Source organism: Lissotriton vulgaris, chromosome 1_1 (assembly GCF_964263255.1).
Source record: "Lissotriton vulgaris chromosome 1_1, aLisVul1.2, whole genome shotgun sequence".
Classification (NCBI taxonomy): domain Eukaryota; kingdom Metazoa; phylum Chordata; class Amphibia; order Caudata; family Salamandridae; genus Lissotriton; species Lissotriton vulgaris.
This window is the reverse complement of record NC_141685.1, coordinates 500,943,483-500,968,522: the sequence shown is the minus strand read 5'-3', so window position 1 is coordinate 500,968,522 and position 25,040 is coordinate 500,943,483. Positions and strand designations below refer to the sequence as shown.

The following is a 25,040-nucleotide window of genomic DNA, read 5'->3' as shown; positions in this document are numbered from 1 at the left end:
GGTTACCCAATAGCAGGTGCAGAACAAATAATACTTACCCAAAGGTTGCGATGGATAGGCCCTGCACCAAAAATATTTGATGGGGACTGTGTGATAATCAATTTTAGGTCACCATACTGGGCACACAAAACTTTACTTAGCGCTCGCCCAGCTTCATGTTGGGATTTTAATACAACATTATTGCCATTGGGGTATTTCTACAAACATCTATTAACAAATAACTTAGCCCTAGATCATATGACCTTCCATCCCAATATTAAGCGGTTGCCTATTCTTCCAGTAGCTCGCCCAATGCGATTCTCTATTCCATTATACAATAGATTCCAATGCCTGACTAGGATGGAGGATAATGACTGACATAAAAACCCAGGAGGGGTATCCTCTCTGTCCATAGCTGGTAGGATTGCACTTGTAAAAATGATAGTACTACCAAAGTTCCTGTACCTATTTGTAAATATCCTGATCCCACTAACGAAGCACTTCTTCACTTGTGTACGCTCATCTACTGTCACTGGTCTGGGCAGGGGGTCAGGCAAGACTCTCTTGGGCATTATTGACACTACAGCTGAGACAGGGAGGACTGGGAGCTCCTGACATGCACCTATATGCGTTATGCGCGCAGGCCCAATTTGTGCATTTTTGGGCCTACCCCACACCTTATCAGCCACATGTGGCGGTGGAGCTAGACTCGGTGGCCCCGCTACCCTTTGGGGTTGCCCTATATCAGAGGGCTCCGAGGCCGAATCTAGATATTAATTCAGCTAATATGCTACTCTGGGCATGACGGGAATTACAAAAAAGAGCTAATCTTCCCCTTTTATATGCACCAGCGATTCCTCTAAAACAAAACCCTATGCTCCCTTGTTTGGAGGAAAGCAGAGGTGAAATATCACTGGCTGGAGCAACACTACGTACCTTTGCTGATTTGTATCCAGATGGTAGGTTCGGAGATCCACAGCTCGTGGAAGATGGGCATCTTTCAATGACATGTTCACATACCATAAATTAAAATCATCCTGTAGAGCATTCAGAGACATGTTTCCAGATGAACCTCCGCAACTGAACGCACTCTAAAACGTTCTAGCGCGGCATCACCGAAAAAATTAGTGTCTTGCTCATACAACACTATGCAGGAACAAGCTCCTATTATAGTGCCCAACTCTATGCAATTATGGAACGTAGAACTAGAAACACCGCTAACTGATGAACAGTGGTCCTTCTGCTGTAGACAATTATTGGAACTCTCCCCCAATTACAAACTTCGATTGATACACTTCAAATTTCTGCATAGATTCTACCGCACTTCTTTCGCTCTCCACCGCATGGGCATAAGGGAAGATCATAGGTGCTGGAAGTGTGGAGCGGAGGGTGCCTCCTTTTTACATGTAGCCTGGAGCTGCCCATCCCTTACTGACTACTGGTCTGACATATTCACTGCAATCAATCAAATTCTCAGAAGAACAGATGTTCCCTCCCCATTACTGGGAATCCTAGGGTGGGTAGCCGGAACAGAACCTAAAAGTCGCAAATTACATGCCCTATTATTATTATTATATGCTAAACGTCAAGTGGCTATGAGATGGGGACGCAGAACCCTGCCTAACTTTACAGACTGGTTATCGGATGCAGCATATGGCCATACAAAACTTGGTACATACTGGGAACTAATGCCGACTGCTTCCCGTCCGCGTGATATCTGGGAGCCGTTCCTGCAGTGGATGCGTGATAGAGCAGAGTACCCGGCTTCTGAGCCAGATTAGCCTGAGAAGTAGATCCAAGATAATGGGTGGAAATACGTCCTAACTCTGAAAGACACGTTAGACCATCTCTAGAACTGTTTATGGCCCTGACTACTGTAGCTGAGATCAGGTGGGGTCGAGTCCGGTCTAGACGCACCTTGCTGATATATGATGTATACCTTTGCATGTATCTACGCTTGCATATATGTAATATATCCACCCTATGCTGCACTGACCTCATGTATCTTTATGTATTGAAAGTTGAACCTTGCTATTGCTTATCCGTGCAGGACAGATCGGATGTGTTTCTCAACTGTTGCCTCTTTTGTTGTTAGTTTACAAAAATATCATATCCTTTCGAAATGTAATGCAGTTGATATTACTGTGATTATCACCTTATAAATATGTATTGACTACTGTGAGGACTGCTGTATATTTACCCTGCAAATTTCAATTATTATTATTTTTTTTTTTAAAAGAAGGGGTATCCTCCATATACAAGCTAGGACAGATGGTAATAGATGGACCGCTTATAAAGGGTAATGAAACAAGTACCATTCAATCCCTAAATATAGACTCTAATATAGGGTGTAAGAATGCTGGTAATAGTGAGATCGGCAACCCAACTATAATACAACCTATCGAGTTCTTAGCGAATGCGGGTGTGCCCACCAACTTAAATTTAAATGATAATCAGGGAATAGAAATTATAACGCAGGAAGGGTATACACTAAAAAATGGAAATATCGCTGGCTTGAGAAAAAAATTGAATACGCCCTTTTGGTGGGATTTTATCACTCAAAGTAGTGACATTATCTGTTTACAAGAAACTTGGAGTACAGAGGTGGTTGTAGTGGAAGGTTACACATCACATTGTTTGAATGCTGTACCCTCCTCAACAGGAAGAGCTAAGGGTGGATTATTGTTGCTTATATCCACCAAATTAATCAGGTGCAAAATTACCAGTTATTCATCTATTGGCAACTATAGCCAGATTCTGTGACTAGCGTTCCCAAAGGGCAAGGATTTGGTTTTAATCAATCACTATAATCATAATATTAATAAGGATAGGGAAGCACCACTAGACCTATTAGAAAAGAAGATAGACAGGGTATTGAAACTCTCTAGCCAACTTGTAGTTATTTTGTGGGCTGGTGATTTTAATATTCGAGTTTGCCCAGCGACACTGACCAACTCATGGGGATTTATGAAGGCCCATATTACTACCATTGGGACTGACGATGATATGCTACACTTTCCACGCTGTAGTTATGGCATGACTCTAAATACACTTATGGCAAAGCTTGACCTCGATTTGTTAGACTGTTCCATGAAGAAGAGCAATATTAAATGTCCGACTTTTACTGGGAGGCATGGGAACAGTAATATAGACCATATTTTAATCTCGAAGAACAGTTTCTATACAGACCTATGGATATCAGAACAGGTGGTTAGCAACCATAATAGTATTTCTATAGTACTATTAGACTGTGGTAATAAATTATCTAACACTGTGGACCGACTTTTGGATATTCTCTGAGTAAGGCCTAACGGGATGAGAATTAAGTGGGATGGAGTAGACCCACCAAAGATTCAAACAGAAGTGGCCACTAGATGTAGGGAAGATATTGATTATTGCCTTAGCGAAGAGGTCATTCCTGAGACTTTACTGACTACCTTTTCTGATATAAATAATGTAATTAAGAATGTATTAACAAGAAACACCAAAGGGCAGAAACAGGCAGGTACGAGGTGGTTTGATTCTAAATGTCCCCAGGCATTATATAAAATGAAATTGGCACTGGGGACAGAGCCTCGTAACCAATCACTTGTTCATGAGCTTCGTATTGTTTATAAACAAGCTTTGTTGGCACATAAAAAAGAGTTGAGATCAGACGCTTGGGATAAGCTAAGTATGGCAGCCGACACAAATAACAACAAACTCTTTTGGGAAACTGTTAATAGCCCTTTTTTAAAGGATTATTGTGTCCCCGAGCTGACGTCTTATGTGAACTGTACCGAATGGACGAACACTTTTCTAATTTTTTTAATCCGGATAGGTTGCTTTTAACACCTTTTTTAAATGATGATTTTACGTGACCTAGATTACCACTGTTAATTGGTGTCGAAGAGGTGCAGGAAGGGTTGGTAAATAGCAAAGAGGGCAAGGCACCGGGACCGGATGGCGTCCCGATCGATTTTTATTGGCACCAATTCTTACAAGGATTTTGAACACTGCTGCCTTGGGGAGTTTTCCCACATCATGGGCCCAATCATTATCTGCCCCTTTACATAAAAAGGGCTCCCGTTCTGAAGCTTGCATTTTCCGGCCAATATCTCTGCTGGACTCATCTATAAAGGTGATGAGCAGGGTGCTTTTAAAAAGACTGGAAACATGGGCCTCAGATCTTAGAGTTTTAACTCCAGCGCAATACGGATTTAGGAAGGGCCTAGGCACTATTGAACAATGTGTAAATCTGGACCTACTTATTAATAAATATACAGTTGCTAAAGAGGGTAATTTGTTTTTATGCTTTGCCGACTTGAGCAGCGCATTCGACCTAGTGGATCATTCCCTTCTTTGGACAGTGCTGCTGGAATCTGGGGCCCCAAAAAAGGTTGTGTTCTTTTTAGCACGGGTATATGAGAAGTTATCCTGCAGCGTACGATATGGGCCAACAGGCGAGCGAACCCCGTTTTTTGCTGTGTAAAGAGGCATTAGGCAAGGGTGCGCATTGGCCCCTCTTTTATTTTCCCTCTTCATTAATCAAATAGCTACTGTATTAAACCATATCTCGGCAGATGCACCAATAATTGATAATACGGTTGTGTCGGTATTATTATATGCCGATGGCGCTGTTTTAATTTCCCGTACCCCACTAGGCCTTCAACAGCTCATTGATGAATTCGCTAATTTTATCAGGGGTAGGAAACTTTTAATTAATAAATCAAAGACTTATACCATGACATGCCGGAAGAAAATTAAGTCATTAAGGCCGTTCTTTTTTGGATGGCTCAAAAATACAAGCTTTTGTTATTTAAGTGTTACTTTTGAAGGTAATGGCAAATGGGTAGGTGAGCAAGAGAATATTAGATATATAATGACCAGGAATACCAATGGCATTTTTCGTTTTGCAACTAAATTAGGGGACCGCAGAATAAAGGACATGGTGGCCATATACAATGCACGATGCGTTTCTTCAGCCCTGTATGGAGCTGGATTATGGGGTTATTCCTCTACAGTCCAATTTCAAAAAAATTAAAACAGTTTCGTTGGTGCAGTATATTATTTGATTTTAATATTTTTAAAGAGTCTGAATATGCAATATCTTTTTCTAAGAAAGTAATAAAAGACTAGTTTTTGCTTTATAAGAGGGAGGAGTGAATAAAATTAATGAGGACCCGAAAGTCTTTTGTTTTTTATAGGCAACTTGAACTGAAAAGTTGGTTCCAGGCATATTTGGCGGACGTGTCAAGACCTTCACACTGGTTCGTATTAGTACGTTTAAGGTTAAGCATTGTCCACCATCTTTTATCCTTCCCAGTAATGGGGGAAGGCTCTACTATGAAATGCTGTGAACATTCTCATGTACTGTAAAGCTAACGTCTACTATTTCGTAGAAACTGTAATGTAAGGAAGTGTAGAGTAAGTGAATAACAGATATTTTCTGTGTTTTTCCCAGAATAATTAAACTGTAACTTTTTGATCTTATGCATATGTCACTTTAAAGAGAACTAGTTTAGTTCCCTAACTATCGGAAAAGATCATTATTTAACAATTGCGATTTTGCACTTTTGGATTCTTGCGCATGATATTTTTTTTGCACTACGCACTTTAACATATAGTATTAACATAAGTTGTATCCAGACCATACCTGATTGCTGTAATAACTGTTTATTTTTTTAAACTATTTATATAAAATGGTGTTCCTCCATTCGAGTATAAATGTCATATTGGGGGTCGGTTCGTGAAGCAATTCCTTATAAATTGCTAAGTTAGTGGAGCTTAATATATTTGTGTGTATGATGATTATTCTGTAAATGTGTAATAATATGTCATTTTTTGTGTTTTATGGTTCTGCTTATATGGTTGTGTAACACAAACCGAATAAAAGCCTTTTGAACTGAACTGAACTGAACTGAGATACGGAAAAATAAAATGGAGGAGAGTTATTTGATTGAGGAAGGAACAATACATTTCATGCCTGCAGTAGATTAGAAGGGAAGCACAACCTATGACGATGCAGAGCATAAGAAAGTCAAATTATTGCGCAGTAATTAGAGTGAAGAAAACCAGCCCCCATCTCCGTACTGCTATGTTGGAAGCACGCACATGCAATAAATACAATATTTTGTAGAAAGAAAACACAAACAGACACAGCCTGTCCTTTCTCCATGTTCACTTAAAACATAACTAATCTATGATTATTAGTGAATAAGAATTGTAAGTTTAAATACCATTACAACTAAATGTCTCATGCTCTCTCATTAATATTAAACTCATGTTTTTCACATCACATTTTTTTTACTGATGCAGATATTTCTTTAGATTTTGCTTTGAAGTACAGTGACATTACATCTTCATTTATCTATCAGTTTAATTATTTTTTTTCGCAACATAGTAATTTTCAATATTTTCTTCAGATTTCTTTTGTATGTAGATGTAGTTTTCGAACATGATAGAACACAATATCAGTAGCACTTCGAGCTATAATCTCTCAGTTTTAGAGAGCATTATTCAAATGCACCATTATTATCAGTATTTAATATATGTACATGGGAAGTGGCAGATGATATGAGGTTCATAATCTTCATTTACCGTACTGCAAATATTAAGCGGGTTATTCTCCTGCTTCTTGACAAATCATTTGGGGGAAACATTGTCACATGATTTCTGGACATTTTAAGGCAACAATATTTCATGACCATGAGTCTACTAATGCTATAATTATTCCAAAATCCTAAATTCATTTTATTTTCTCTGATATATTTCACTATATGTGTAGCTGAATATAGATGTAGTTTAAATGTTCATGTCCACGTTTAGATTTTAGCTGCAAGTAATGGACCAAGTATTGCGACAGATGAAGAATAAAAAATAAATATATGTCAGCAGAAATATACAATTACCGGCATGAATCAAAAGGATAGTAAAATGATCCCACTGTCCACCATACAATTGTTCCAAACAAGTTAGTGCATAAAGTGTTGATCCTCCATTTCCTAAAAATTAAACACAATTTGAAAATAATAAACAACATTTATTACAAAACTTACAACACCAGCATATAACTTAAACAATTTACATTCACTTTTTATGTGGGGAGTCATAGTTGGAAAAAAATAAAGTTTCACATTCATCCTAAATTTGAAAGCGTACAGATCGAGAACCAAATACATCAAACAATATACGCCAACCGGATACACTGCGCCTTATGCGACTGCTGCACGCTTTAGCGTGCAGCATTCTTTACACCTGACTGTCGGTTAACCCGTTCAGTGCTGCGAACGTCCAACGGTCGTCGCGTTCACTACCTCGCTAGTGCTGCGCACGACCGTTGGACGTCCGGATCCCGTTAGCGCAATCGAACGTCCGCACTGGGGCGGAATTTGCGGCGCGCTTAACGGGTTAAATGAAAACCTATTTGTACTTTGGTTTGACGATCTATAAACAGAAATGAGTGCTAAATCAAAATCGGTAAAAATAGTTGCTTTCTTTAAAGATTTGTGAAATTGGCAGAGGTGCGGCGCTCTTCAAGCTAGATGTTGTACCAACTGAGAGCTGAAAGGAATCATTAAAGAAAACACTGCTGGCATGGCGAAATTAAGTGTTGCATTTAGATACTCTATTGATGTAGCACACATTTCTGTTTATAGATAGACAAACCAAAGTACAATTAGGTTTCCATTTAACCGACATCAGGCATTCTTATACCCTTTGTAAAAGCACCGCCCGTCTAGCGCAAGTAAGTGCTTTTTCTTGTTCTTCTAGTTACAGAATATTGACATTTGCCAAACCATGTTAATGACTGATGGTGGATCCGTTCTCATTTTAGATCGTGCCATCCACATTTTAACCTGCCTCTTCTCGCCTGCAACGTGCAAATGTATTTCTCTATTCACTCAGGTACTTTTGAGAAATAACCACATAACTTGAGTAATTGGGAAGTTTAGAGTCTCTCCTCATGTATAATTCATACACCCTTCTTGTTCCTTAGATAAATCTGTTCACGCCCTGAAGAGAATCCCACAAACCACCTTGGGAATCGAAACGCGTCAGCATTACACAGCGTGGGGACCTTTGCTTTTAATTAAGTTTCCCCCAGCAGAAATGTTATTTGAAATGTCTCACTACTGGGCCTAATATTTCTCTTTTCCCCATGGGTAGCAGCTCCTTGAATTTGTTACACAATGTAGATGCTAAAGGTTGTCTTAGTAGCTGCTCCGTTTGTGAATTAAGACGGGTGTTATAATGTTTAGATAAATGTATCATGCTTCATGTATTGTTTGTTACATCATATTGTTTCATCACAAAGTTTGTATGTTTTTGTTTTAGTTGTTGCCTTAATATGTATACTTTGTTCTTGATTAAAACATATCCGCACTTACCTGACCCATGATTAAATGTGGAGTAAAGAGCACAGAACGAAGTAGCAAATAAATGCTTATAGTCCATATCAATTGAGTTGATGGCCTTTTGTCTGTTACATTGGTTTAGCAGCATTTGAATGTAATACCTAGGACAACCCACCCCCCACCTCTTCTCTTAGTTTACTACGGCTCTGTCCAGTAGCCTAGGGCCAAAGCCCTTGTATCTATTACACTTGCTAAAAGTGGCATTTCAAAAATAGTAATGAAAAGCCACCGTCACCAATAAGCAGATTTATCACCAGGATTCCAAACATACCAAACGGCAATGCTACTCCTTTCAGATCAGAATTTACCACTGAAGAACATATCAGGGAATTCCTAATGCAAACCTATGAGAGGAGCAGGCCTCACAGTAGTGAGAAACCAAATAGGTTGTTTGTCACTACCAGGACATGCCACACAATGAAGGCACGTGTCCTAGCTCTTACCCACACAGCACCATAGGGCTAATTACGGCCTAGCTTAGGGGTGACCTATGTGTCGTAAAAGGGGAGTTTCAGGCATGCCAAGTAACTTTAAATGCCAAGTCACTGTGGCAGTAACTGTGCACTCAGGTTCTGTAGAGGCCTGAGACAGGTTTGAAAGGCTACTTCTGTGGGCGGCCCAAGCTGCGATGCAGGCCCACTAGTAGCATTTAATTTACGTGCCCCTGGTATATGGGATACCACTGTACAAGGGACTTACAGGTAATTTAAATATGACAAATAGGTGTAGACCAATCATACAATGTTTAAAAGATAAGAGTACACTTTAGCACTGAATAGCACTGGCAAAGTGCCTGGAGTCCCAAAGCCAACAAATACAGGTCAGAAAAAATACAGGAGGAAGGCAACATGTTTAAGGATAATCCTGCAAACAGTGCCAAGTCTAACAATATCACAGGGACATATACTGATTGAAATAATTTTAGAAACTACACATTGACATTTGAATAACTATTAAAAGACAGGACTAGGAAGCGTTTCGTGGAGAGGAACTCCCAGTGATGAAGATTCCTGAAGGAGGTGCACAGACTATTTGTCTGCCTTGTACATCAGACATCTGAGAAGGCGCAATGCAATGTAAGATTGTGTGAGTGAAGAAACGACAATGTATATTCTTTCCCCCCATTTCAAATACCAAAACAGATATTAGGAAGTGATGGAATAAAAACGTGGCTGCACATTTGAAAAACTATCTACAAGAAACAATGGGAGCTGGCTGCAATAGCACAAGCTGTTCAAGCATCACAACTTACTGTACTATTGCCCTGGGAAGAGCAAGAGGTGTAGGTGGTCACCTTTACCATTGTGGTTGTCACGACTGGAGTAGATATTATGACGTAGGAAGGAAGCGCAAGACTGCACGTAACACCATGCTTTACCATTGTGGTTGTCACAACTGGAGTAGATACTATGACGTAGGAAGGAAGCGCAAGACTGCACGTAACACCATGCTGACAAGTGCATGCCTTCACTTGATATATTATGGTTTCGTTCCACAAAAGGCTTAAATAACGAAAAAGGGACATGGGGGCACCGACAACAACATATACTACCTGTTGGACCTGGCCCTTTTTGGCAGGTTCACCCCGAAACTTTTTTGCTTTTTGACTAGCCTGTTTCTGTAACATGGTGTTGGCGATTTTAGGTCTCTGTGCACTTTTTCACTATGGTCCTGTGTAAAGTGCGTGTGCTCTCTGTGTGGGTGGTGAGAGTGACCTGCCCTCCCATAGGAATGCATAGGAAATATGTGTGACCATGGTAGTTCCTGATGTATGTGAAGTGCAGGGTCGCGTTTGGTATATGCGAACTCGTGAGATTGAATGCTGCGCAATTATGTATGCGGCATGAATGTGTCTAGTGTGGAGGTGCCACTTCTAGAAGTTGCAAAACAACAGTTGAAGGACAGAATGCAGAACAATGTCATACATTCACCCCAGTACAGAGATCTGGGCCTACATCCATCATTTTTTTACATTCCACACCACCCCAGTTCAGACATGGCCATATGCAAATCTGCCTTGACCCTGTGCCTCATGGGAACAGTCCAGCCCGAACTGCCAAGCCATGTCTTTCCTGGAGCGGAATTGGTGGTTGGTGACACCTAGCGTAGGTGTCAACTCCCTGAGCACAACCTCTAGGAAACACGTGGTGTTTCTATGAATTGTAATCCAAACAGTTGTCAATAAAGTTGAACCAAAATTGTTGTTGCTTGTCTCATATTTAATTCACAATGAATTTCATCAATTTCCACGAAGCACCAACATATGTATACATCCAGAAACTACGTTTGGTGATAGTATCCCAATGCATTTCGGACACATGGTCCTTCGTCAGGGGAATCCTAAACTCCTGGAGCGGAATCAAGCATCCTAGGACCGGTTTCGGGCTATCGGCCATCTTCAGCCAGGATAGCTTGACTCCAGTGATGTGGAGAGCATGGGACTCACGTCTGAGCATGCCCATCCCACTCGGGGTGACAAAATGCAAAACAACAGTTGATGGACAGAATGCAGAACAATGTCATACATTCACCCCAGTACAGAGATCTGGGCCTAAATCCATCGTTTTTCTACACTCCACAACACCCCAGTTCAGACCCTGTGCCTCATGGGAACAGTCCAGCCCGAACTGCCAAGCCATGTCTTTCCTGGACCGGAATCAAGCATCCTAGGACTGGTTTTTGGCTATCAGCCGTCTTCAGCCAGGATAGCTTGACTCCAGTGATGTGGAGAGCATGGGACTCACGTCTGAGCATACCCATCCCACTCGGGTGACAAAATGCAAAACAACAGTTGATGGACAGAATGCAGAATAATGTCATACATTCACCCCAGTACAGATATCTGGGCCTAAATCCATCGTTTTTTTACACTCCACACCACCCCAATTCAGACATGGCCATATGCAAATCAGCCTTGACCCTGTGCCTCATGGGAACAGTCCAGCCCGAACTGCCAAGCCATGTCTTTACTGGACCGGAATCAAGCATCCTAGGACCGGTTTCTGGCTATCAGCGTTCTTCAGCCAGGATAGCTTGACTACAGTGATGTGGAGAGCATGGGACTCACGTCTGAGTATACCCATCCTACTCGGGGTGACAAAATGCAAAACAACATTTGATGGACAGAATGCAGAACAATGTCATACATTCACTCCAGTACAGAGATCTGGGCCTAAATCCATCATTTTTTTACACTCCACACCACCCCAGTTAAGACAAGCCAGGTTGAAGGCGGCTGGAATGCCAGAAACCGGTCCTCGGAAGCTTGTTTCCGGTCCAGGGAAGGCATGGCTTGCAAGTTCGGGCTGGACTGTTCCCATGAGGCACAGGGTCAGACTGATTTGCATATGGCCATGTCTGAACTGGGGAGGTGTGGAGTGCAAAAAAACGATGGATTTAAGCCCAGATCTCTGTACTGGGGTGAATGTATGACATTGTTCTGCATTCTGTCCATCAACTGTGGTTTTTGCATTTGTCACCCCGAGTGGGATGGGTATGCTCAGACGTGAGTCCCATGCTCTCCACACCACTGGATTCAAGCAAGCCAGGCTGAAGACGGCTGGAATGCCAGAAACCGGTCCTCGGAAGCTCGTTTCCGGTCCAGGTAAGGCATGGCTTGGCAGTTCGGGCTGGACTGTTCCCATGAGGCACAGGGTCAGATTCATTTGCATATGGCCATGTCTGAACTGGGGTGGTGTGGAGTGCAAAAAACGATGGATTTAGACCCAGATCTCTGTACAGGGGTGAATGTATGACATTGTTCTGCATTCTGCCCATCAACTGTGGTTTTTGCATTTGTCACCCCGAGTGGGATGGGTATGCTCAGACATGACTCCCATGCTCCCCACACTACTGGGTTCAAGCAAGCCAGGCTGAAGAGGGCTGGAATGCCAGAAGACGGTCCTCGGAAGCTTGTTTCCGGTCCAGGGAAGGCATGGCTTGGCAGTTCGGGCTGGACTGTTCCAATGAGGCACAGGGTCAGACTGATTTGCATATGGCCATGTCTGAACTGGGGTGGTGTGGAGTGCAAAAAAACGATGGATTGAGGCCCAGATCTCTTTACTGGGGTGAATGTATGACATTGTTCTGCATTCTGTCCATCAACTGTGGTTTTTGCACTTCTAGAAGTTGGCATGTTTGTGTAATTTGTGTCTGGCGTGTGATTGGCTGGAGCTGGCTGGTGAGCCTGGCTCCAAGAGTCTGGGTGGGTCTGCCCCGGTGGTGAATGGAGTGATTAGCATGCTGATGTGAGGGAGTGGTACACATGGGACCTGAATAGGGCTGGGCTTTCCCTCTACAATGCTGACTCCACCCCCTGTGGTGCGTCTGATGTCCCTAGCCTGGCCAGTGAAAGGAGTTCCCCATAAACAGTTGTAGCTGGTTCTCACATTGCCTGCACCCTGCTAGACAAAGGAATTCACTGTATAAAAAAGGGCTGTGTCCCCTTACAAAATGCTCTTGTCTTGCTACATGAATCCTGCCAGGGGCGTGCTTCTGCTTGGGCCTAGGGTAAGGCTTGCCTCCCTGGGCCCTGCCCAGCCCCTGGATACCTGATGGACCTGGATGCCTGGGGTCCCCTTTGCTTCACTTTTCCCCCAGGACCTTTGTTTTTGAGATCCAGAACTTAGTGGGACCCTTCTGGTAATAAGGATAGTTGCTGTGGGCTTGCCTATGCCTCTAGCAGCTTGAGAGCGCTTTATTTTACCTTCCTGGGCAGAGCGCTGTCGTTTTCCCTTGGAAGGAAGCGCTCCTGCCCTTTTGTGTGCCCGCATTGGTATTTTTATACACGAGTGCCCACCCCGTTTATGGGTGCCTTAGCGAGTGCCCACCTCGCTTCTATGCTTTATTTTTAAAATAGAGGGTGCCCACCCCTCATTTGGCGCCAGAGAAACACCGTCCCCGACACGGAGCTGTGGCCGAAGAACCGAAGGGGCCGCGCTCTGATTGGCTGCTGGAGAGAAGCTTTCCCGAGGCGCTGCGCTGTCATTGGCGGGCTGCGGGAGGCTCGTCCTGGAAAGCCGTGGGATGATTGGGCCGCGTGGGGAAGCCGCGACGTCACCAGGGGGGGGCTTGTCGGTGGAGCCCGGCAGCGTGAAGAGGAGAAAGTCCGGTGAGGCGGCCATTTGCAGGGCTCCCGGGAGCCGGGGAGAGCCCCGCAGCCCAGCCGCCGAGAGGAGCATCCGCCGCACCGGGAGAGCCAGTGAGTGTGAAAGGCGGGGGAGAGCTCCGGGCAGGTAGCGTGCCGGAGAGAGGCACAGGGGGCCTACCTTGCATCGAGCGGCCCCGGTTGACAGAGGGCCGCTCCAACGAAGACTGGGGCATTCCTCCTAAGAGCCCTCCCGCTACCAGTGTCTTCCTGAGTCCCCAAATAGGCGGGACTCCAACGAGGGGCAGAATTGTTTTAGAGCCCCGAGAGGCTCCTGTGGGCAGGTCTGTTTCTGCTCCACGAGGGAGCCGATGGATTGTTGTGGTGCCGGTGCAAGGCATTACGTCAGAGCGGCCCCGTGTGTCAGTGGGCCGCTCCAACGTTGTCTAGAGCCCACGAGGCTCTCTGGGGGCATGTTTGTTTTCGAGCCAGATGGCTCCACCGTCCCAAGTTGTTCCCAGATCTAGGGGGCACTTTGTTATTGTTTAGGGAGCCTGGGTGGCTCTGACTGTGCGCTAGTTGGCTCAGAGCCTAGAGGGCTCCCCTGTGTGCCAAAAGTATTTACAGAGCCATGTGGGGCTCCATCCTGCGCATATCTTCTCCAGAGCCTTGGCGGCTCCAACGACAGGCGCAGTTATGGTCGCAGTTTGGCTGATTCTCAGCTGCCCAGCAATTAGTGGTCAGCTGCACCGTTTAGGCGCAATATGAGAGAGAGAGTCCCGGTGAGGGACAGAGATAGCACAGAGGTGCCAGGCCTTCTACAGCTGCGCAGCACTTAGTGCCAGCTGCAACGTGTAGGCCCTGTTACTGTCATCAGCTGCCCAGCAAGTAGTGGGTAGCTGCAACTTTTAGGTTTGCGCCGGTGGCGCACCCCTGACTGGCGCTGCATTGGCAGCGCGCCCTGACATTCTGGACACAGGGCTCTTGAGTCCCCTTGTTGGATGGCCAGTTGGCCAGGGGGCTGGTATGTGGGTAGGGCGCAAGGCCCTAATGTGATTTTTGCGCAATGTGATTGTGAGGTTATTTTACCTATGTAGGTTTATGCTAGTGAGATGTTTTCACTCTGTGAGTTACGCCCCTAAATATGATTTATTCTTAGGAGGCAGAGTCTAATGTTTTTAGACTAGTGAGGAGATTGCCTACTGTATTTTTACTTGTTAGGCCCAAATGTGAGTTATGCGTAATATGCTATGCCATTATGCCTCTGACACCGCTGAATGTGTTTTATGCATTATGCGTCTTACCTACACCTCTGAATGTTTCTTTGCATCATGTGGAATGCTTCTGACCTATACCCCTAAATGTATTTTATTCTTAGGTGGTTGTGTTTTGCCTATTATAGTTTATACTAGAGAGGTTATGTGTCCATGCGTGATCTACGCCTATGGTTATTAGTATTGCGTAGTGTGTACCTACCCGTTACCAGTGGTTACTGGTTGTGCTCTTTTATTGTTATTTTGTGCTACACTTATTCTAAGTTCTAGAAGTGCTATTTTTGCTAGGTGTTGATTCTGACAGTGGCCCATGTGGCCCTGTCCTGGTGTAAATAATCTTGTGTGAATATTGCCCGTGCCAGTTGGCACAATGTATATTGTGTGATTACTATCTGATATGTTTTGACAATACAAAAGTTATTTTTATATGACCTTGGGTGGAGTTCCTTTTGTGGTGTGCCTAGGATGTTGTTGCTGTTGTGTGCGTGCGCAAATGCTTTACACATTGCCCCCGGGATAAGCCTGTCTGCTCGTGCCAAGCTACTAAGGGGGTGAGCAGGGGTTATCTTGGCGTGTGACTCCCTTGCCCTGACTAGAATGGTGGTTTCTGCCTGGCTTTGGCGTAAGCCTTAGCCAACCAGAAATCCCAGTTCTAACACTACCTAAACAGTTTTGAAAATAAATATGTAATGGCCAGAGGAAAGGACTCCATAGGTAATAATTATATATCAATCAATTAGAAACTGGTAGAAAAGCATAATAAATAATAATACCCAAAAAGTATCCAAATAATGGCACTCCCAAATGGCTACACAATAATAACCTTCTAGTCATGGCTCAATTGAAGGGCCTTGGAGCCAGAAAATGCAGTAGGAAACATTTAAGTTTCACTGTGGGCCTTTTAGTACCAAAAGTTAGAGTGTGGCAGGACAGAACAAGGATCGGCCATAGCCTTTATGGAAAAATTAGCTGAAAAGTATGTAAATAGGCATCTATCTAATTTTCTTGAACAGACAAACTGCTTGGATCACTCTCAGTTTGACTTTAGGCCTAAACATGGTATGGAGACCGCGTTACTATCAGTAACAGATGACCTCCATAGATATCAAGATAGAGGCTTTTCCGTCGTTCTGGTGCTGCTAGATCTGTCAGCAGCATTCAATACTGTATCTCACAGTATCCTACTCGAACGATCTGCTAACATTGGGCTGAAGAACACAGCCTTAGCTTGGCTAAAAAGCTTTCTATCTAACCGGACTCAAACGGTTAGCATGGGTACATTTCGTTCTGCTGAGAGGGAGATCGCCAAGGGGGTGCCACAGGGCTCTTGTTTGAGCCTGACTCTTTTTAACATCTATGTGGCCCCCCTGGCAAATATCCTGAGAGAGTTTAGTTTCATCCCCGTATCTTACGCGATGATACCCAGCTACTGTATCCTTTTAGGCATCTCACGAACGAAGTGAAGGTCTCCTTCTCTAATGGCATGAAGGCAGTAGCCAATTTGATGTCATCAAACTGCCTTCAATGCAATGTAGGGAAGACAGAGGTCCTGCTTCTTGGAGATGCTAAGATCCTGTGGACCCCAGATTGGTGGCCGCAGGATCTTGGTCCAGTTCCTCAACCCAAACTGGTCGTGAAAAACTTGGGGGTACGCCTGGACCGAGATATCTCCCTGAAGCAACATGCCAACTCAGTGGTGGGCACTTGCTTTCATGTGATTGGCCTTCTTAGAAAAGTCTTCCCCCTGCTACCAGATGCCACAAGAAAAACTTTGGTGCAGGCTCTGATTCTTAGTCGTTTAGACTATTGCAATGGGCTCCTGCTGTCTGCCAACGAGGGAGTAAAAGCCAAACTCCAGGTTGTGCAAAATACGGCAGCAAGGATGGTTTTAAATGCCCCTTCAAGAACACCATCCAAACCACTTTTGGATAAATTACACTGGCTCCCTGTCCAGAAAAGGGTGATATTTAAGATCTGCTGCCTTATCCATAAGAGCTTACATGGTTTAGGGCCAACATACTGGACAGACAAATTTATACCTTATACTCCGATGCGATCTCTTAGGTCCAGTAACCAGCTGCTCTTAACAGTGCCAGTTGCCAAGAAAGTAAGGCATGGCGGTAGGGCTTTGTCCGTAGCCGGTCCCACCTTATGGAATGGACTACCCCTGCTACTCAGGAAATGCACAGAACATCTGAGTTTTAGGAAACAACTAAAGACCTTTCTGTTTCAGTCATAATTCATTCCTTTGGACTTGTTGAAAGCGCTCTCTAGGTCACAGGCGCAGAGATACTCCTCCGGGAGTTTATTCTAGCGCGATACAAACCTACAAAACAAATAAATAAAGTATAAGAGAACGAGTCGGCTAAAGGAAGTAACCTTTCTGTTTATATAAGGTAGAACAGTGGTTCTTCTATCAAAAAAGAAAGAGGGGGGACCAGGGAGCTAATTAATGGTCCAGTGTCCATGCTCCCCAAACGTTTACGCAAAAACAAGTATGGGGACACTGTGCAAACAGTCACCCATGTGCTACTTAAAGGAAAGGGAGAAAAAGTAGGATCCCAGGTGAAGCGGACCCATCAGACAAGGGAATTAACATGTCTTGTCTTTTTTAGCCCTCACACACCCCGAAAGGAGTCAAGCTTCATCATCGGGCATTTTGCTTCTCGTTGGGCCGGCGCTGCAATCCCCAACGGGTCCCCCGAATGGTCATTTTGGTGGAGATCTTTTGAGACATGCCAAATTGTGCATGTGGGTGTGTGGGGTATGTGGGTCCTAGATGTGGGTACCAAAGTGTGTGCATAGTGAGTTTAAGACTGAACAAGGGTAGCCTAAAAAAGGGGTTGTGGTATTCAGTAACACCCTTGTCAGAGTAATAGCTCTTAAGTGAAATAGAATCCCAAGCGGCACATTGTGCCTACGTATCATAAAATGGTCAACATGTTTCGCGCCCCATCCTTGGGCTCGTTTCCTGTTTTACTTTTTTCTTTGACATTGGTATGGTATGCACACAGAAGTGGTGTGCTATGTTGCATTAAGATTGTCTAATGCAAATCCTATGTATCTTTCTTTTCTTTTCGGTCCTAGATTCTGATCAGGATCAGCATAATGGCCCGCCCTGACATATACAATGGGTATTTATCTTTTAATACTTTTTCACATGCACTTCACCATACTTTCCAATCCTGGTCCTGAAGAAGCGCCAATGACCTTTTTGCGGCCACTGAGGCACGAAACATGTTGACCGTTTTATGATACCTAGGCACAATGTGCCGCTTGGGATTATACTCTACTTAAGAGCTTTTACTCTGACAAGCGTGTAGCTGTATACCACCCCTGCCCCCCTTTATTTAGGCTACCCTTATTCAGTCTTAGACTCACTTTGCACACACTTTGGTACCCACATCTAGGACCTACATACCCCACACACCCGCATGCACTATCCGGCATGTCTCAAAAGATCTCCGCCAAAGTGACTCTTCGGGGGACCCGTTGGGGATAGCATTGCGGGCCCAACGAGGAGCAACATGCCTGATGATGAAGCATGACACCCTTCAGGGTGTGTGAGGGTTACAAGAGACAAGACATGTTCTTTCCCTTGTCTGATGGGTCCGCTTCACCTGGGACTCCTACTTTCTCTCCCTTTCCTTTAAGTAGCACATGGGTGACTGTTTGCACCCTAACCCTGGAACAGTGTCCCCATACTTGTTTTTGCGTACAGCGGTTCTTAACATTTTGACTTCTATGGGCCCCCATTTAATCATTAAAGGGTTCCGGGAACCCCACTGAATCATTATTGGAATCTGGGGACCCCAAGTGGAAGCTGAGGACCCCGACCTAAGCATTTTCAATTACCTGAACCTCAAAACAATACACAAGAAATACAGAAAGTGCATTCATCAAATTAATAACAAACAATTATGTATTTCATTTAATTCACAAACAAATACAAAAAAATCTAAATCACACTAAATTCTGCTTAAAGCACTTGCACAGTCAGCAGGTATCAAAGGATACTTAATTTTTTTCCTCCAATTTTAAATTCCTTCACATTTAAAAATGTGCTCCACTGTCTGTCAATTATCTTGTGACAAAGGAAGCATTGCTAGGGCAGGGATTTTCAGACCAATGTTTTGGTTTCAGTGTTTGGGCTCTGCAATCTGTTCTTGCACTCTAAAATGAATTCTTGCACATTTGTTGTTGAAGAGGTTGCTGTTACAAATGCCTACTAGGCCATCTGAAGGCAACACCCACCTGCCAATGGTAAAGTAAAAGAGATTTGTTCCATTTTGGTGCCCCTCTTGATGTGTGTTTGAACGTACTCAACCATGGTTACAAGGCACACAAATTAAGTTCATGAAATCTCTCTCACCACACTGAGAGTGATGATGTGCCCAACCAAATGGAAGCCACTGCTCCTTGCGCGATGGTTCTTAACTAAACCCAAATATCGTTTCATCCATTCATGCAGTTAACAAAAATATCAGAAATACATTTTATCCTGTTACATACAATTGAATAATTATCGCTTTCTTTTAATAAAAGTCATTGCATGCATGCTTATCAGACAGGAAATTATCTGCGACATACAGGAATGCAATCAAATTAATTAAACCTGCAGTTATATTAGCTTTTCGTCAGCCTAAATTATCAAAAGAATACATATATATATTAGCTCCTCAACATTCCTCGTCCCAGACCTTAGTAATTAGGTGATGCCGACGTGACCTAGCATTTCAGACACATTTAAAAATCTACACTCGTCCCCTCTTCAGCTCCCTTCCCTCCCTAGGCCTCATCTCTTACCTTACAGCATTCACAATACATTCAATGAAATGCATTATGCGTTATTCAGTGTGAGGTACACATTTACACCATTTTAAGATATTTCTGCTCACGTATTAAAAGTGCTTCTGTTCACAGTCCGTATCTTATTAATCATATTGGTATCAGACCGCTATGGATGTGCAGCAGTCTGTCCAGTCCAATTTTTGAGCTTCTGATTGATCCACATATCATCCGCCAACATGAAACGGCAATATGTCTGCTTTTTCATTAATCCTGAAGCATAAATCCTCTAAATATGTTTAGCCACTTTCTATCTCCCTTTATCTTTCTTGCTATCAAAATGGAATTTCTTCTCTGCCTATGCTTCTGAAATCTTCAAAAGGTAGGCAGATAGAATGGATAAAGCGCATATTCGTAGTCTCACCAATTATTATTATTATTTTTTTTTAAATGAACCTTCTTCTGTATAGTTTAACTCGTGGCACAGATTGTGCCAAATCCAGCAATCGCCTCCTGTGGTCGTAACTACCGTGCAATTCACTATGCATTTCTTTACAGGCATGCAGTTTAAGTATTCTATCCTGTTAATTAATTGCAAATGTGCCAGAACACAGAAATACACAACGAAATTAATACCAACCAATTTTTGCTCCCGGCGGATCAGCGAAAACATGATAATGAACTCCAAGGGGCAATTCTTTTCGATTAAGTTTTTCAGCTATCTGTAGCTGATAAGCAAGCTCCTGTTCTTTGTCAACTGCTGTAATAACAACAACGTCCCAGAACTCTCCAGTTTGCACTTCTTTGCCTATTGAGAAGGAAGGAAAATGAATTGTGTTATGTACTGAAAAACATACGGGAGGTCATTCAATTAAAGAAGAATATTCGTCAGCTGATGCATTGCTACCAATTCGCATCAAACAGTGGATCGGGCTTACTGAACTGCAGTACCTTTATAAGTTGTAACTTTAGACTGAATAATCTTAATGTGCTGACATGTATTTATTTGTAGCATTTGTATATTGCTTACTAAACTTATATGGAGTGCTGAAGCGCTTACCCACATGGATAGCGAGCGAGCCAGTGTAGAGTTTGCAGTTGGAAAGTTTATTTTTAGCCTACGTGGGAAGCCTTTTCATGTTGTGGATGATGAACACCGAGGTGCAATTATCATGTTATGGGAGAACGTGTGTGGTGGGATGATGGGTGAGGGTACTAAAAGACAGACACAAATTTTAATTGCAATAAGGACTAAAACACACAGGCAGCTCAACAGCACCAGCCTACCTATCTGGGCCTTTGGAAGTTGTGTGCACCCAAAAAAAAGTGGAGGTTCATTAATCCATGTTGCACAAGCACCATGCAGAGATGGTGTTGAGTGAGCAAAACAATACAAAAAGGGCAATATTCGGAAATGGGGACCTCAACAGTAGCCATGCACATATTTATTTATTTATTTATTTTTAACCCCTTCCAGGCGGTCGCGATTTTTCCGCTGTGCGGTAAACAAAAGAACAGGGCGGGCCGAGACGAACTCCAGCCGTCATCCGCACACGAGCACTGCAGAGCGTGACGGCTGGGGTTCGTCACCAGCATGGGAGGGGTTAAGACCAATCAAGGTTTTTGACCCGAGCAGTAACAACACAATCTTTAAAAGGCCCACATTCCACCTACTCCTCCTAGGCCGGAGTAAACTACAGCATTTGAGCCAGTGGTCGAAGTGGGGAAAACAAAGTAGGGGAACTGTGGGCGGAGCATCTGGAGGCAGAAATAACCAGAGGATTGGGTCAGTGGGCGGAGTCAGAGGTATGGCTAGAAAGAGCAAAACATACCAATTTTTAGTATGTTTGGTATTCACTGACCAGTTACAGCTTAGAACGTTATTTAATGCAACCGATAGATACACGTTTATTTGAGGTTTAATATATGAGTTATTGACATTAAAGTACATTTACAATGTGGGCTATTTTTTCAATAACAGAATGTCCCAAATACGCTTATAAGTGGAATCATAAGCCATTTGTCTCCGAGCCAGGCAGTTTCTTTCATCAGCACTTCTCCTTTTTTCAAACCATTTCTGAATATAAAATTTGGGTTTAAATTCTGTGACAGGAGACCCCACGTTTGGGGAGCACAATTGATCATTCTTTACCCCACGCTCAATGCAAACTTGTAGTCCTACATTTATTATGTGCTTCACGCAGCATGTCATGAAGCCAGCATTAGATGCCTCTTATTTCCTGTTATTGTATCTAGACATAGCACACAAAAGTGAATATATACACCTAATACAACCCAGACATGTTGGTTTTGCAGATGCTTTAAGCAGTTTCAGATGAATGAGATAGAACTATTATATTAGTAGTTTGTGTAATTACTACTCAAGGTAGTTAGTATTGAGAATTACAAATATATCAACTCTGGAATTATAAGTGTAGGAAGCTGGCTTTGTGTACACTATACCTTGCTTTGGTATAGTATATACAGGGTCCAGTGGATCCCCAAAGGCTTACAAAGGTAAAAGTAGATAATACCTTACACTCTATTTGTGGTACTGTGGGCGAGCAATAACGCTTTTTTTCGGAGGGTAGTGGTGAGCATTTATTGTACACACTCAGGCAAGAAATGATAGCACACACTCAAAGAAGGAACTCAGGCCAATTGTGTGTATAAAAACACTTCTTTTATTGTATTTTTTTTTAGAACCAAGCAGGATTAGGTAATGGTAAGTAAAATTGTAATTTCACAGACAGGTTACAAGAATATGCAAGCTGAATGAATTTGACTTTGTTACAGTTAGCTACAATGCTTAAAAACAGTTGTACTTACTTTTGGATTACTTTGTGATTACTTTTTAGGTTACTTTTTCTACTCAGTGTGATATGCCCTTCCGATCCCGCCCACTTCTAACACTGATTTGAGCAGGGGTTGCCGTTACAAACCTCTCTCAAGCCTCAAAGGCAGATTAACTCAGTTGGGTCATAGAAAACATTCTAGCCAGATTGGCATCCTGCACATTCGAGGGTAAAATACAAAGTTCTTGGCTGTAAGCTGAACTAACTCAAGAGTGAATCGGCCTTCCTCTGTTACCCTTCTATCCACACCCTCCATGCAAGCCCTACACTTTTCCAATATCTCAGCTACACTTGCTCTTTCAAGTTTAACTATGGAGACAATCTATTGAAAAAGATGACACAAGAACATCTTATCTAAACATATAATATTCCTACAAGTATTTACTGGTTTCATAACAATTATGGCATCAAGGCATCACAATTTAATGACCACAATAATTATCATAAGTCCAACCCAAATCATCAGAAGTTGTCATAAATCATGCAACAGAGTCACGTGGTTTGTGATGAAAAGCTTCTTGATTAATTAGTATTCCTTTTGCGGATACATACAGATGCTCAGCCCAGCCAACGCGTTTCGTCCTATAAGTACTTAATCAGGGTTGTAATGTGTCCTCTAATTCCACAAGTTTGTTGTAACTGGAAAAAACACCTTGCGCTCTTTGGAACCCAATCATTGAATATTTATATCAAAAAAGAATCCTCCTATATATGATGCTTCAGTGCATATATGTGTGCCCTCCTTCATCTGAAGGGAAAACAATGTTTTTCTGATTCTGGAAGATGGAGGTTGCAGTTACTCGATAGAAATGAAAATTTGTCTTGAGATTTCTTGAAATAATATTTTTTCCATCTAGTGGTTATTTGTGGGTAATGCACCAGTCCCAAGCCAGTATTTTTTTTCTGAAAAGGAAACTGCTTTCAGCACCAAGAAGGATGCCAAGGCCCTAGAATAGAGGTGGTTGCCCCGCCACCTGTTGTACATGCACTGCCAGAGTCCTATGCCACATCAAGTAGTAGGAAGAGAGCACAGGGGGCATGTACCCATGCCCAGTGAGGAGGACAGTGTAACTCCAACGAAAGGCAGGAAACTAGTAGAAGCGAGGGTGCACTGCTCCCGGGCACCTCAGCAAGAGACTGTAAACCCCCACAGAGTGCCTCAAGTAGCTTAAGCTGCCCCAGCTAGGTAAAGGACAGGCAGGTTCAGTGAAACCAATTGCCTTTGTTCCTCAGTAAGAGATAGGAGACAAGTGGGCCGTACATAGAGTGGGACACGAAGGAAAGAAAGTGCTAAGGAAATTAGGAGACTGCTAGGAGTGCACCTCATGGGCTGCCAAGGATTAAAAATGGGAGACTCAGCCAAGGTAGTGATAAAAAAAGGCAACTGAACCCAAAGCAACAAATCCTAGAGAAACACAGTGTCTAGGAGGAAAAGGCCTAGAGCGGCATGAGCCACAAGCTGCCAGAGAAGGTTCAATGTGCGTTGGCCTGAGGGAATAGGCAATCTGCAGAGGGAGATTGGGTGCCAGATCCAGAAGCGAGTGAGCCCTCAGAGAAAAAAAAGGGGAAGTAACAAGGCTAAATCAGTCACCCACCCCTAGAACAGAATAGCCACCGCTGGCCCACCAATAATATCAATAATGTCAATAAAGTGACTGACCGTGCCGTGCCGGGCCCGTCCTTCGGCAGGACCAAGTGCCACCACGGCATAGCCTTGAGGCGGAAGTAGTGCGTCCTCGAGTGAAGACAAAGTAGAGCAGGAAGAAAGGTGACTCTCCAGCCAGGGAGTGGGGCACCCAGAAGATCGCTCAGGTCCACGAGAAAAAGATTCGGGTCCTAAAGAGAAGACATGACATGACAAGGAGGTCCCTGTGAAAGGTAGATTACAGCAAGAGGCTTAGTCAGGAGACAGAGGAGAGGTGAGGGTGAGGGTGAGAGTGTGTGTGAGGGTGAGTTTTTGAGGGTATATGAGGGTGAGTGAGGGTGAGGGGGTGTGAGGGTGAGGGTGGGTGAGAAGGTGAGAGGGTGGGTGAGAGGGTGTGTGAGGGTGAGAGGGTGTGAGGGTGAGAGGGTGTGTGAGGGTGAAAGGGGGTGAGAGGGTGGGTGAGGGTGAGAGGGTGGGTGAGGGGGTGAGGGTGGGTGAGAGGGTGAATGAGGGGTGTGTGAGGGTGAGGGGCGTGAGGGGGGTGAGGGAGGGTGAGGGGATGTGGGGGTGAGAGGGTGTGTGAGGGTGAGAAGGAGTGTGAGAGGGTGAGGGAGGGTGAGGATGAGGGAGGGTGAGGATGAGGGAGGGTGAGGATGAGGGGGTGTGAGGGTGAGGGCTTGTGAGAGTGAGGGGTGTGAGGGTGAGGAGGTGTGTGAGAGGGTGAGGGGGTGTGAGGGTGAGGGTGTGTGGGGGTGAGGATGAGTGAGGGTGAGAGGGTTAGTGAGGGTGAGAGGGTGGTGAGGGGGGTGTGTGAGGGTGGGTGAGGGTGTGAGGGTGAGTGAGGGTGTGTGAGGGGTTGAGAGGGTGTGAGGTGTGTGAGGGTGAGGAGGGGTGAGGGTCCGAAGTGTGTGAGAGGGTGTGTGAGGGTGAGGGGGTTAGAGGGTGAGGGGTGTGTGAGGGTGAAAGGGTGGGTGAGTGGGTGAGAGGGTGAGTGAGGGTGAGGGTGTGTGTGAGGGT

At 43.9% G+C, this 25,040-nt stretch overlaps 1 protein-coding gene across 2 annotated transcripts in view; it reads right to left on the bottom strand.

Moving 5' to 3' along the window:
* The window catches only part of LOC147747399 (serine/threonine-protein kinase TNNI3K), a 2,862,006-nt gene that overhangs the window by 2,823,574 nt on the left and 13,392 nt on the right, over nucleotides 1-25,040 (bottom strand). For both annotated transcript variants that reach the window (XM_086953862.1, XM_086953863.1), the window contains exons 2-3: nucleotides 20,164-20,331; nucleotides 6,870-6,962 (exon numbers count right to left, since the gene is read on the bottom strand). In XM_086953862.1, the coding sequence (XP_086809988.1) occupies nucleotides 6,870-6,962; nucleotides 20,164-20,331 (261 nt within the window). The remainder of the gene's footprint in view (nucleotides 1-6,869; nucleotides 6,963-20,163; nucleotides 20,332-25,040) is intronic.